Below are 13,874 nucleotides of genomic sequence, written 5' to 3'. Positions count from 1 at the left end.
TGCATATTTACTACTGCAATTTGTATCAACATTGAGATTTCAACCACTTTGCAAAGCTCAAATATGAGGCCTGATCTTCTTTTGGATATAAATAAATGTTTTAATTTGTGAGCACTGACAACATCGAGCAGTTTATATTGTCACATTTTACATGAAGTTTGATGTGTATCGCAAAGCACTACATTTGGTTTTGTAAAAAACGTCACTTTGGTAAGGGTGAGATCTCCAGTCTGCACATAAATAAACTGCAATATTTGTTGAATGAATCTGGTTAGAATTATGCATCAGAATTCCAGATGTGGGTCCTATGCCAGCATGACATTATTTGCAGTTGTACAAATACAATTGTATTCAAAATATGACAAAGTACTGAATGAAATTATAGCAGAAGTAACATTAAGTATTGACTAGACTTAAATCAAGTACTGTAGTTAAATGCAATTTAACTTGTTATTACTTGATTATTTCCATGTTATACTATTATATCTAGATATCTGTAGGTATGAGTTATTTTGCAGATTGAGATTAATACTACATAATGAAATCAACAAATAAAATATAACTTAACATTAAAGATTCAATTCACCAGTAGTTAAAATGATCCAACCCTTTACAAGTTCCAACATTAAAGTAATGGAATATATTATAAACGTTATTCTGAAATTGGAGACTCTGTTTAGTGAGTAGGCTACATTTACTTGTGGTACTTTATTTAAGTTTAGCTTGATGTCAATAACTTTACTTAAAAAAATGAATGGATAACTTTTATGTGCAAAATTGTATTTCTACACACTGTGGTATTGTCACTTTAAATACAAGATATGCATAAATGTTCTAGCCCTTTGACCACTGGTCAACATTTGTATACACCTGTAGCAAAAACATGTTTGACGAGCACTACATTCAGGACAATACTCCCTTTATTTTAGTCATATTAGCAGATTTAAATTATACCAATTTAGATGTGTGGTGTGATTCTTTTCACACCATCCGAGGTAGAGGAAGTACTCAAATCTTGTCCTCAAGTCAAAGCAGAAATGCCAAAGTGTAGGAATATTCATACAAGTGAAAGTATGTATTCAAAATGTTACTATTGTAAAAGTACAAATACTTAAGTGTTGGCATCTAAATATACTAAAGTAGCCTACCAAAAGTAAAAGTACTGAATATGCAGATTAGCCCAAAATCATTTATAATCAGTTATCATTATTGATATTTGTATCAAGCTGGTAAAGGTGGAACACATTTGAATGACTTTATTCACTGCTGGGTACCTTTGAATTGTAGTTGAGTATAAGTAAAGTAGCACACAATGGAAATACTCAAGTAAAGTACAAGTACCTCAACAGTTTACTTAATTGCTTGATCAAATGTACTTTGTTACTTTCACCAGTGAACACCATTGTATATTCAGTTATATAAAGAGTGTAATGTGTCCAGCGCTCACAGCAGCTAATCAATGAGCTACTCACGCCTGATGTTTTGCTTTATTCACCAAACCAGTTGCGTCAGTTTTTCAGCGTACCGCGGTGGTGTGAGCTGTGAGCCGGCGTGACGCTGTGCCTGCCTGGGTATCGGGCAGCGGAGGGAGGCTTAAAGAGACAACAGCAAAATCATAGCAACTTGAGAGGCTAGAGAAACGAAATGAGAAGGATACCCACACACGAAGAACCATGACTTCGAATGCCTTCTGGTAGCTGACATTTAAAGGTAACACGCTTTCCTTTAGCGACAGAAATGTGTTGTTGTTTTTTTGAAGACACCGTCCCGCCGTTCGTTAGCGTTCTTGCCAATGTTTCAGTGGCTAGCTTGCTAAATAGCTAGCTAGAAAGCTAAACGGTAAGAGATCCGGGCTGCCGATGGTGTGCAGTCGGTTGTTCTGGATTAAGGAGTTGCCCGGCAGGCAATGGTCAGGGTAATATCTACAGCTGGGAGCTGAACCAAAAATACCAATACTCTCAGGTGAAACAACTAACCCTCTTATCATACAATCTGTGGCATTAAGTAGTTGCGACGTTGTTATTTATCAGTTATTAAGCGTTTACTAACTGACCATGTTAATGTAGTACAGCGAATGTCAATCAATGAATATTTTATGATCGTTCCTGCTTCGACTTGTTCCCTTTGCATCAGTTTGCTTACGGTTAGCTAGTTTGTGTTTGAAATGGTAAAGTGTTGTTAACAGATTAGCCGATGGTACATCGTTTTTATTAGGCGTTGGGCCAAGAAGAACGGTGTTTGTGGTAGGTGCTAGCTCGGTTAGCTTATCACTGCTAATGTGACATTTCGATTAAGCGTCAACTATAGAATAAACGTCTACTCAAGGAGAATGTGCCGATAGTGTTGTTTTATGTAGCTACTATAAGTATACGTTTAAACGGAAGCAAGCGATTGAACGATATCAAGCTAACTGAAGCTTGCTAACTTCAGAGTATCTGGCCTTGTCCGTCGTACCAGCTATGTTAACTGAACCCTTCTCAACACACGCATTGACGGATTTTAGGAGTGAATTCGTTTTTTTAAGACCTCATCTCATAATAGAAAACTAACATAGGGCTTTAGAGAGAAAACTGCTCTAAACACTTGAAACTGACGTTACGCGCTAAATGACAGCTGCCAACACCGACGTTATTCGGTTAGCTACTAGTAGCATTAATATAAGCTCAAAGGGCAGATCTTCTGTACACGGAAATAAAAATGTATCAACCAAAACTTGTCTAACAGCTCTAATGGCTGTTCGATTTATATTGATAACGTTTGAATTCGTCTTGTGTCGTGTTATTACAAGCTAACTGCATCGACTACAACGTTCATGGCAAGACAATGTGAGAAACGAACCGATCTCGTTTGGTGAGGCATTATTCACAGGTTTTCTGTCAGTTAGTTGATGTGACATCCAAAAACTAAGAACATAAAACATCTCACTTTGTTAAAAATAACATTGTATCTATATCAAACAGCTGACAGGAAAAACAATACTCAACTTCCTGAAATCAGCCAGATACATGTTTCGCTATGGTGGCCCACATTTCTAAACTGAGACAGTGAACTATTTCATTTTTTCAAGGGCCATCACTATTCTTTCTTATATTAACACTTTATCATACTTGTTTTAAAAGCATTGAATTGTTTTTTGGGTCACCTTGACAAATCAGATGCTTGTCTTAGTGCATTTCAGTTGCTGTGATCATTTGACTTTGCTGTTAGTACAGCAAAGTCTTTCAGGACTCGTACATTGTACTTCCAAATCTTGTGACAAGGTAGGCTAGTTTCTTCCTATTTCTACAGTAAGTATCGTCATGCGTCATGACAGTGTAATGATTGACCTCATACTTGGTTTATAACTTACATTACATGTCATTTGTTAGATGCTTTTATCCAAAGCGACTTACACACATTCAGTACTGTGGGCAATCCCCACAGGAGCAATTTGGGGTGAAGTGTCTTGCCCAGGGACACAACGACCTGCTGACTGTAGTGGGACTCGAACTTGCTATCCCCTGATTCGAAGTCCAGCACACTACCCACTGAGCCACAGCCTCCCTAAATGTATGTTTTTTTTCAGGCTGACTAAGAGTACAGACATACTCAACGTCTCAGTGTATTTGTAATCGTTGTGTCATTCTTTATGAACTTGTACCTAGGGAATGACCTTCTTAGCACCTGCCACCTGCCAAATAAAGGGGAAAGGTTGGCTGTGACAGGGAACAAAATAGGTCACCTGCCACCATGTCGAATAGGTTTTTCTTTTTTATATTTAGAACTCTTTTTTTTTTTTAAAGAGCAAGTCTAATTTTAAGGCAGGGATGAAGGTTTTATAAGGATATATTAAATTGTTCTACTGTCTGGCACCACTGATTCAGTGTTTACATAGATGTCAGAAGTTGCTGACAAAAGGTAGAATGTTTTCTACACAGGATATGAAATTACTCCCGCCCATGTTCACTAAATGTCAGACATTGGTACCTATTTTTTATTCTTTTTTATTTTCTTTATGTAGTTTAGCCTTCTCGTTAAAAAAAGCCAACTCTCAAATTCTAGCACAGATAAACATCAGAAAACTATAACTCCAATGTTTTGAATACCTATTTATTATCATAAACCATTGCTAAATCATCTGTATATTTGACCTGTGATGGCTATTTTAGTCTTTCAGTTACAGCATTGCTAACTGTAGACTGTATCCAAATCCTTCCAATAATATGCTTCCCAATGATGCAAATGTTATGATGAGATGGGGCATTACAGCAGTCATTGATCCGTGTAAGTGCCTTTCCATAAGAAAGAGTAGCTGCCCAGTACTAGTGCTTGCATTACCTGCTCCACCAAACGTCTTAGATCATGGACATAGGGGAGTTAGGAGAGCAGCTCTGGACAGATATGTCTGCATGTGATTGTTAGCGAAAAGCTACAAAGAGAAGGTCAAGTTACACTGCTAATGAAAACTGAAATGATGGTTTGATTGATGTTGTTTGTGGCCTGAATTGCTCCTACAATAGTGTATGGCTTAGAATCATATCCTTTATTTGTTTTAGTAAGTAGGACATTTTGGATTTTTGCAAAAGCTTTTGGGGATTGTGCCTGAAACTTGGCTCAGGTGTTTCAATGAATGTACACTTTAGTCTTGCTTACAAGAGTTTCACTGATAGGCTCTGTGTCTTGGGCATTACAAAAATGAGTTTAATCGAAAAAGAGATTATTTATTTTCCTCTCATACCTAAGGTCCACTGTGGAATATTTCTGCTCCTATTGATTGCTTTATTGAATTAACCTTGTGCCGGTCTGAAGCAATATCTCATTTCAGCTGTAGTAAGGAACAGCCATAGTAGACATACATTAATCTTCAAGTCAAAGGTTAAAGTTTTATTATATATATTGTTTATGTCCACATGGCCAGAAGTATTATGAGAGCAAATGATGGTTTGAGTTTTGGCTTTTTTTTTTACAATCTCCAGATTATGCTTATATACTGTTTGACTTGTTGTCATAAATCTAGAAGGGGATAGCTACAGGACAGAATATATTGTCTTCAATTAATGTAAAAAATATATTTTAAGAAAAAGTAATGATAGAGTTTATTTGGAGTGTATTTTATGATCTTTGTTGTAGTAACAGGCTATACAGAGCACTAACTGATATCTCTTTGTTTTTGCTTTTTCAGATACCCAGCCATCATCAGACCCATCAGTTACCGGTCTTTCCTCCAGCTGTTTTCTCTGCGTCTGGGTTGCCTTGTCTGCTGTGGCCCTGCATCATGGAGAGCGTCCACTGTGTCACTGAAGGCTGACCAGAAGGAATGAGGCACTCTAGGAGATGTTCCCAAGTGTCCTTGTGGATGCAGTAGCTGGGTTTCGGAGTGCTTTTTTATGACTAGAATTGTATGTGCATCTGTGGGCACATCCTAGGACAACCTGCCTATTCTTCAGGCAGGGACATGCTACTCTGAGACTGGAGCTGGAGAAACACACAGGGAAGGAACCCCTCTGCTAAACAAGGAACCCAAAGAAAAAAGGGAAGCACTCAGCAGAAGACCTGACTGATAGACACTTCAGCTCATTGAAGTGTCCTCTGAATCATTGCAAATTTTAACAGAAACACCTTTCCTGTGTCCTGTGAGAGTTTGTCTCCCTCGCCCTCCCTAAAGCGTCCTCTGTCGTTGTTATTGGAGTTTCTATGGTTTGCATGGCTGGAGAATAACCGTGGAGAGGCCAGGGTATCACAAGCTTATGGATTTTGAAAAGAGAGGGGGCAAGGGAGAGACAGAGGAAGGGAAAAAGATGTCTAAGACAACAGGCAGCAGGACTGGACATGGGGGCCGAAGTTCAGGGACCAATTCTGGAGTTCTTATGGTTGGCCCGAACTTCCGTGTGGGTAAAAAAATCGGCTGCGGGAACTTTGGAGAGCTGCGGTTGGGAAAAAATCTCTATACTAACGAATATGTCGCCATCAAATTGGTAAGTGCATCCTCAGGGTTGGTGAACCAACAGCAATGTCTATGAGCTTTCACTTCCATGTATGCACCACAAAACTGTTCTGGTACATCTCCAATGTCAGTCTTCATCCTGTATTCTGTATTAAGACTACTACTTGCTTCATATTTTTATTTTCTAGCAGTCAAAAGTTAATTTAGATGTGCAGCAGACTCTTGTGCAGTTGACTCTTTGACCTAAGAGAGCCAGACACAGGAAGTATAAAGGAACTGTCCCCTCCTCCCACAGCTAGGCCCCATGGGCTGTTATTGAGTCAACCATTCTCTGCTTGTGTTTATCAAAGCGGTGAGGAAGACTTGACTATAAGACTTGGATAATATCTTAAACCATATCTTGAGCGGTGTGTGTGTATACAAAAAAATAGGACAAACTGAAAGTAAAACATTTTCAGCCTTAACAATTTGTCATTCAAGAGGTAAACCAGTGTTGTAAGACTTGTTTTATTTGTAAAATATAATGAATATTCTTTGTAAGCCAACATTTAAAATGTGTATCTACCTATACTACAATTCCCTCAGTCATAGGAGTTGATTTTCATTCTTGTGGAAGCTCTCCTTCTAATAAGCTCACTCCAGGCCTCATGTGCAATCAATAATTTACTGCGCATGTTTTTGTTTTGTGTCAGCATGAACCCCTTTTTATTTTTTTCCAAAGCCACTGTTTTAAATAGCATTTAAACAGGCTACAAAAAACCACATGAAATGTCAGGGCCTGTTTGCTTTTTGGATTCTAGGCCAGCAGGTGACTGCTCAGCCGTTTCCTCTACATCAACTTTCCTCTATGCATCTTTTCTCAGCTATAAATGTGTTGCCACTTGTAGTAGCTTCCTTTCCTCTCTGGTAATGCCTTGATGTAAGCAAGACCTAATTGAAACTCCAGTTAAGTAGTCCTACTGGAGCTGATGGGTGGGCTTGGCATCTCCACCACATCGTATCTCCAGCGAGGTCATTATCTCTGAATGGGCATCCACTGAAGGCTTTGCTAACCACGTAGAAAGCAGAAGTTAGCAAACAGCTGTAATTGCAGTTCTCCTCTCCTCTGAAATCTCTGGTTATGCTGGCTGCTCCCCCCCCCCCCCCTCCCTCTGCCTGTGCCTGTGAACCCTCCCATCTGTTTGGGTATTTTTAACCCCATGGTGTCCAGCTATATCTGGATCTGGCATTGGATCGGGCAGTAACACTCCTCCATAGATCTTCTGGCCCACTGGACCCAGCATTTATCATCCATCTTGGCTTTATCAGCATGTATATTGTTTCAAGGTTTTTATTTTGTCATACGAACATATAGCCGCTACAGTGTAGTTATGACAATGAAAATCTTAGGTCACAGGCTCCTCCAACAGTGCAACACAATAAAACAGATAAATATAGTGCAAGTAAATAGTAAATACAACATTGCCAGGCTATTAGTGGGGCCCGATTGTGAGGCTTCTGGGTTTATATATCAGGGTTTCCCACACATAGACTATACTTGGGCGGGCCGCCCAGGTATATTAACGGCAGCCCAAGTATATTTCCGCCCAAGTATATTTCGTAAGTATATATTTATATTTTTTGTATTCGTCCGTGACCACGACGCCATCTGCGATCGATTAACTTGTGGACAATAATCCCTCGCTCTCTTGCTCTGATCTCGCCTCCTTCTGGCCTGTTAAGTGGCCTGCCTCACACAGGGTGACTGGCTGTCCACATGATCTGGCCTGCCGACATGGCCACTGTCATACAGATCATAAATCATAGCCCTTGATCGGTCTCTGTGTGTCATTCAAGCTCGGGATAACCTCAGGTGAGGTAAAGGACTCTGAGTGTTTAGAAAGTCACCATTTATGTAAACACATATTTCCATTTGAGAGGGTAGTGATTGGTCTAATGCAGTGGTTCCCAACCTGTAAGGCAATACATGATTGTCACTAAAGCCTTGTCTCTACATTACAATAAAATATAAAAAATAATTGATTAATTAATTTTAATAAAAATTCAAGCTAGTATTAAAGGCATAAAAAGAAAGAAATGTATAATTTTCATTTGGGGGGGCTCTTGGGAAAAAAGGTTGGGAACCCCAGGTCTAATGGATAGTGAGGTGGGCTGAAGATCGGAAGGCTGTGAGTTCAAATCCCGCCAGGAACACCACACTAGTGTGCCCTTGAGTAAGGCACTTAGCCCTTAGTTACTCCAGGGAGAATGTCCCTGTAATCAGTCATTATAAGTCGCTTTGGATAAAAGCGTCAGCTAAATGAAATGTAATGTGATTAGTAAAATATGCATGAATAAATAAATACAAAGTTAACTAGGAGAAAAAAGGTAAGATACACTTTTAAAACTTGTTGAAATAAAACTAGTCTTTGCTGCTGCCTCAAAGAGAAGCAGGAGGGAGACAGGAGAGGCTTATTCAGGAGCACAGACACACACAACTATAAATGAACCAAAAATAAATTAATAAACAAGTTTCAGTGTTTTTTTCATATTGGAAAAGGTATGTTATTGGTTATGGCCATGATTTTATGATTATTGAAATGTGTACAGTTCTGTTTAATATAGGTGTTTCCATAGATCTAGTCTCTTTATTTCCCCCTCAAAATGCACCAGATTGATGCATTTAACTCCAAAATAAAAAATAAAATCTTACCTGGGGGGCATGCCCCTGGACCCCCTAGAGGATTTGAGGTCGACCCCCACTAAAAATCACATGGATAGGTTCCTAAATACATTTATTTTTTTAAATAGTAACCCATTTCCATATGTTCATGTGTGGGTAGTATATTTAAACTATAGGGCTATCATTATGGGCCCTGCCTGTACCTGTTCGCTCTGCCTGTTCGCGTGAAGGGTCTGCTAACAAGCGACCAACAGAAAGGTTCATGTTAATGTTGTTGCACGTCACCTCAACCACCACCCCCCCCCCCCAAGTATATTTCAGATCTGTGGGAAACACTGGCAGTTAATGGACCAGCACCAGAGGCGTTCCCATACACACAGGCGTTGGAGCTGTTCTTCATGAAATCCCAGAAGGATGAAGTGCTCTGGCAAACAGTGCCATCTTTGCGCAAAATGGTTATACAGGAATGAAAAGTCAATAAATAAACATGTTGTTTATTTATTGACTTGATAAACATGCATCCCCCCGCCCGCTGCCACCACCCGCCCAAGTATATTTCAGATCTGTGGGAAACACTGTATATGATTTTGAAGACTAATTTTAGATAGTGATTCATGTTTTGTTTGTATAATAATTGTATTTTCTGCAATGATGACTCTAATTGCTCTCCACAATAGCTTTCTCTATAGGCACATTCACACCACAGTACTTCTAGCAGGGATGGAAAAGGGGATAAAAAAGGTTCTGATGAACTAATTTTAGTTCCGGCTCTTTTTGGTGTGAACGCGACATTTCTGAACTATATCGGAACTAAAGTGGGAAAAGTACTACGGTGTGAACGTGGCTTTTGAGGCTTACAGATCCAACACAAACTAAACAAATTGGCCTCTTATTGTTAGTAGTTTTCAGCCCTAGCAACAGTTAGACCCTCCAGAAAAACGCGGGCAAAAATCCTTGATTATGCAGGCTAAAATCCTTGATTATGCGATTAAACATGCAGGGTTTTTATGCGGAAAGTTGCGAAATATGCTAAATATTTTTTTTTAAATATTGGGCTGTCTTATTTATTCTCTCTCACACACAACCCGCCACTAACGTTAAACCCCTTTACTATTCAATTAAACACATTCAATGTTTATTTATTGTAAAATCAATTGGGCTATTTTAATCTCACACACACACACACACACACACACACACACACACACACACACACACACACACACACACACACACACACACACACACACACACACACACACACACACACACACACACACACACACACACACACTTCTCCGCCTCATTCTGTTTTAATTTACTTGTTCGTTATCTGACCAGCTTCAATCTTGTAGGCTTCTCACCTCGTTTCTTGTAGCACTCGAAAGGGTTTTGGAGGTTGATGCCTCGGTGAACGTGAGTTGTTTGGCTTTCTTGTCCGCAGCAGCGGAAAGCATTTTCGAATGTTTGAATGAATCAAAGTGGGTCGTCACCGTCGATTTTCTCTTATGCTCCAACACAGTTGCACGGGGTGCATAATAGTTTCCCCCCGCTTTCGTGCAAGACATCGGGGTACTGCTTTGCCCGGTCTTTAGCAGACATGTTCGTCGGTAAATTAGATGGATTATATTTTTTCATCTTGGTGTTTTCTCTCTCGTGTGAGTTCCACACGTTCACTCTACGGTGTTGTTTACCTTCTGTGATGCGCGAGCTGATGACGTCGCGTCATCATCACTACTTCACTTCAAGACGAGTTAACTTTCTTTTTGTCTCAACTTTGTGTGGAATAATGTGGGGATTATGCACCCTTTTAATAAATATGCGCCCTTTTAAAAATCTGTGCCATTTTGCTGATTATTCGGTAAATTATGCGATCGCATAATCACGTTTTTCTGGAGGGTCTAAACAGTGTTGATATGCCTATCATGGAGCTTCTCCCTTGTCAATTCTCAGACTAACCCAGACTCTCACACCGTTGCTGTCTCTGCCAGCTCCCGGGGGTTACCCAGTGAATGTCGCTGCCTGTCCAGTTGGGCTAAGGGCTTGTGTTCTGTCAGAGGGTGCTTCAGAGCTCTTCCTTATGGACTGACACAAATAACAGCCCTTATATCTATGAGCACTTGCTAACACATGCTCAACATGAGTGGTTTCGCCTCTGTTGTCTTTCTGTCACTTTAGCTGCTCACTTATAGATATCATCTAAAAATAATTTTTGGCAATGAATATGCAATATGAAAAAACCTTGTTGTTGCTGATGTTTTTCTTTCTTTCGTTTTTCATCTTAATTGGATAAAAATAAAGGCAATATTATGAGTATAGCATTATAGGGCTTAATAAATAAATAGTTTGATCATCATTAATCTGTTGATTATTTATCACATTTTATGAATCCATTTCATTCAAATCTAGGTTTATTTTATGAAAAGAGAAATTCTTACATTTGACTAGCTGGATCCTGTTAGTTAGTTTTTGTTGAGTGGTAACTTCATACATTTTGTTTACCTATCATTTTGGCTGTATCATATTATTATATGCTACACACTATTATTTCCCTACTCATTAAAATGAAGGAGATTTCTTAAATGATTGACTGTTGGCCCAAATGAGCCTATAAGGAAGTATGTGAATTATTGCACTGTGACTGGTTGAATAAAGTGTTGTTGATCTACCAGGAAACCAATAAGGAAGCTTTGTTTAGATAGCAAAGTGTGATTTGTGATCTGTCTGGTTTAACAGGGCTCGACATTAACGACTGCCCGATGGCCCGGGGCCATCTAGTATTTAGCTCGGGCAATGAAGCCTCACCTGCTGGTTGCCCGATCGGGCAATCTATTATGCCAGTATCATGCAGCTCGCGGATCCAGTAATGAGTGACCCGACAGTAAAACTAAACATATCTATAACTAGTTTAGGTAGTTTGAGAGGTAATTAAAATAGCTACGTGTGATATTCTAACCTGAAGTGTGTGTTTTGTCCGCTCACCGCTGCATGTGATCATGCAGAGCTGCGTGTCGACCATAGGTGTCGACTCGTCAGCAGCAGCTGATCTCTCTCTCCCTCAGAATAGACTTCACTCGCGTTTATGTCCATATCGATCAGATCCAGCTAGTTCTAGCTAATGATATGACTGCCTGCTTATTAAAAGACACCTAGGCATTACCAACAGATCAACGCACAATCAACCCATACAGGACATCTCTTTCTCCACATTAAGTGTTAGACATTAGAATTGACTATTCTTGTCTGTCACATACTCTTCTTGCCTGTCACATAAGTGGCGCAACTGAAGCGGTATTGCGCTAAAGGGAAATTATTTTGGCCGGACATTTTGACCGAAGAGATTTAGATTTGCCGGCTAACGGGAACTCTGACGTCGCCATTTTGTGTGCTTCGCGGATGCGCTCTGCTCCTCTCGACTGCTGCTCGGGTCTGCTTGGTCAGCTTCCGGATGAGGAGGCATTTGTTCGACCAACTTACAGTAGATAACATTACAAACATTTTTAACAGGGGCCATAATGGTGTAAATAATGTTTGTTTTGGCAGTTATAACTGAATGTAATGTTTTCTACTTTTTTACATCTGGGAAGGCATTTGCCTTCATCAGATGGAAAGTGTCTTGACCAACAACTTAAGTATTTCTTATAGCTATGCAGGGCATGCAAGCGAGTGAAATTAAGAATAAAATTGAAATTGTACAATATAATATTGTGGTGGTTCATCTTATAATTCAGTCTAATGCACCGGACAGCATCTTGCAAAAATCTAAATGTTCTAGGGGGAGGCCCCCCAAACCCTTCGTGCGTCATTTCGCATGTTTTTGTTTTGTGTCAGCATGAACCCCTTTTTATTTTTTTCCAAAGCCACTGTTTTAAATAGGGCCATCTCCCAAAATCCTTAATGTCATGCACTGTTTAAGTGCATCTCTTTTGTTGCAGCGTAATAAATTGTAGTTGCCCGCCCCTGCAGGACAGCACATAGTGATTATTCAGTGTTGAGCTGGGGCCTTTATGTGCTGAGTGTAGTAACTTGCAAAGTCAGGTATGTGGGAGTGCCTGCCTGCACCTGGGACAAAGGTGAATGCCAGTGTCACCCTGCTCCACCACGTGATAGCAGAGACAGAGATGTATGGCAGGCCCGTGTGCACAAGATTCTCTGTCAGTGGATCTGGAACTGCTGTGAATGCGGCTGCAAAAAGTAAAAGAGAAGGGGGAAACTGCTGAGTGCTGAAAGGTCGTCTTTGTTAGTGGGCCTTGTCGACACACAGTGGTTCAGTCTTTGGTTCAGCTGAATGCTTTCTCACACTGACAAACGCTTGTGTGATGGAGGCAGGACCATATAGCCACTGCTGTAAGTACACTGCAGGCTTTACTCCCAGGGGAGATCCCAGTGCCTTAAAGAAACTGCAGCATGTAATACCAGCTTTCTGTCATGTCCTACTGTAGAAACTAGCACCCATCAGGCTCGTTTAAAGGGTAAAGGGACACCATTGATACACTGGTGACATAACTGTCCACTAAGAAAGTAACCATCCTTTTATTTTTTCCCTAAAATGTATTTCACACACTGGGTCATATTTTTGTATTTTACTTATAGTGTTTTTCTCTCTGCCATTATCCTGACTTGAGGAGACTTTCTTTATCAAGGTCATCAGGCCCGCCTGACCCATCATTGTTTCAGCCCTGGGTGCAGGACACGTGCACTGCCCCCACACCTATCTACTCCATTCTTTGGGCCAATCAGTTTTCACTGACATTTCCCCCAGTCTACTTTGCAAAGCAGCTCGTACTTTATTAAAGTCACGTTTCATGTATTTGGTCATCCATTGACAGATAGTAGGTGCCTGTGAGGCATGCCGCTTGTAAAGCTGGTATTATCAGTAATGAGTAATAAAACTGTTGGAGGCCTTTTTGTGGTGACAAACACTATCGACAATGACAAGTGGCTGTAATATCCGCCCAACACATGAGCAGTGTATTAGGTGATTGCTATAGTGTTGGGACTTATTGTACAGCACAGCACAGCACGCTTCTCATCGCCCAGAGAGAAGGGGCTGATAATGGAGACGCCATGTAGGGAGACAACACAGTAAACACAGAGACTTACTGTGCATTGTGTTCCAGCTGTGTACATTGTACAGTGTTTGACCCTATGTTGGGCCTGCTTGTTCAAAGCACAGATGATTTTTAGACCTCATATTGAAATTGCCCTTTGCTTCCAAAAAATATGCTGGTGTGATTGATTCCTAATTTAAGCCTGTGAATTTAATGGCTTAGGCTGAAATGACGTAAA

The 13,874-nt window shown here is 40.2% G+C and overlaps 1 protein-coding gene across 4 annotated transcripts in view; it reads left to right on the top strand.

Moving 5' to 3' along the window:
- The first annotated feature begins 1,532 nt into the window (after positions 1 to 1,532).
- Positions 1,533 to 13,874, top strand: part of csnk1g2b (casein kinase 1, gamma 2b) — a 57,379-nt gene continuing 45,037 nt past the window's right edge. For 2 of the 4 annotated variants that reach the window (XM_034080756.2, XM_034080755.2), the window contains exons 1-2: positions 1,535 to 1,710; positions 5,162 to 5,954. In XM_034080756.2, the coding sequence (XP_033936647.1) occupies positions 5,727 to 5,954 (228 nt within the window). In that variant the 5' untranslated portion in view covers positions 1,535 to 1,710; positions 5,162 to 5,726. Of the gene's footprint in view, positions 1,711 to 1,849; positions 1,963 to 5,161; positions 5,955 to 13,874 lie in introns of those variants that run through there. The other 2 variants (XM_034080758.2, XM_034080754.2) reach the window with 2 other exon arrangements.

Source organism: Pseudochaenichthys georgianus, chromosome 4, assembly GCF_902827115.2.
Source record: "Pseudochaenichthys georgianus chromosome 4, fPseGeo1.2, whole genome shotgun sequence".
Taxonomy (NCBI): domain Eukaryota; kingdom Metazoa; phylum Chordata; class Actinopteri; order Perciformes; family Channichthyidae; genus Pseudochaenichthys; species Pseudochaenichthys georgianus.
Note: the sequence above shows the minus strand (reverse complement) of the source record. Positions and strands in the feature narration are given on the sequence as shown.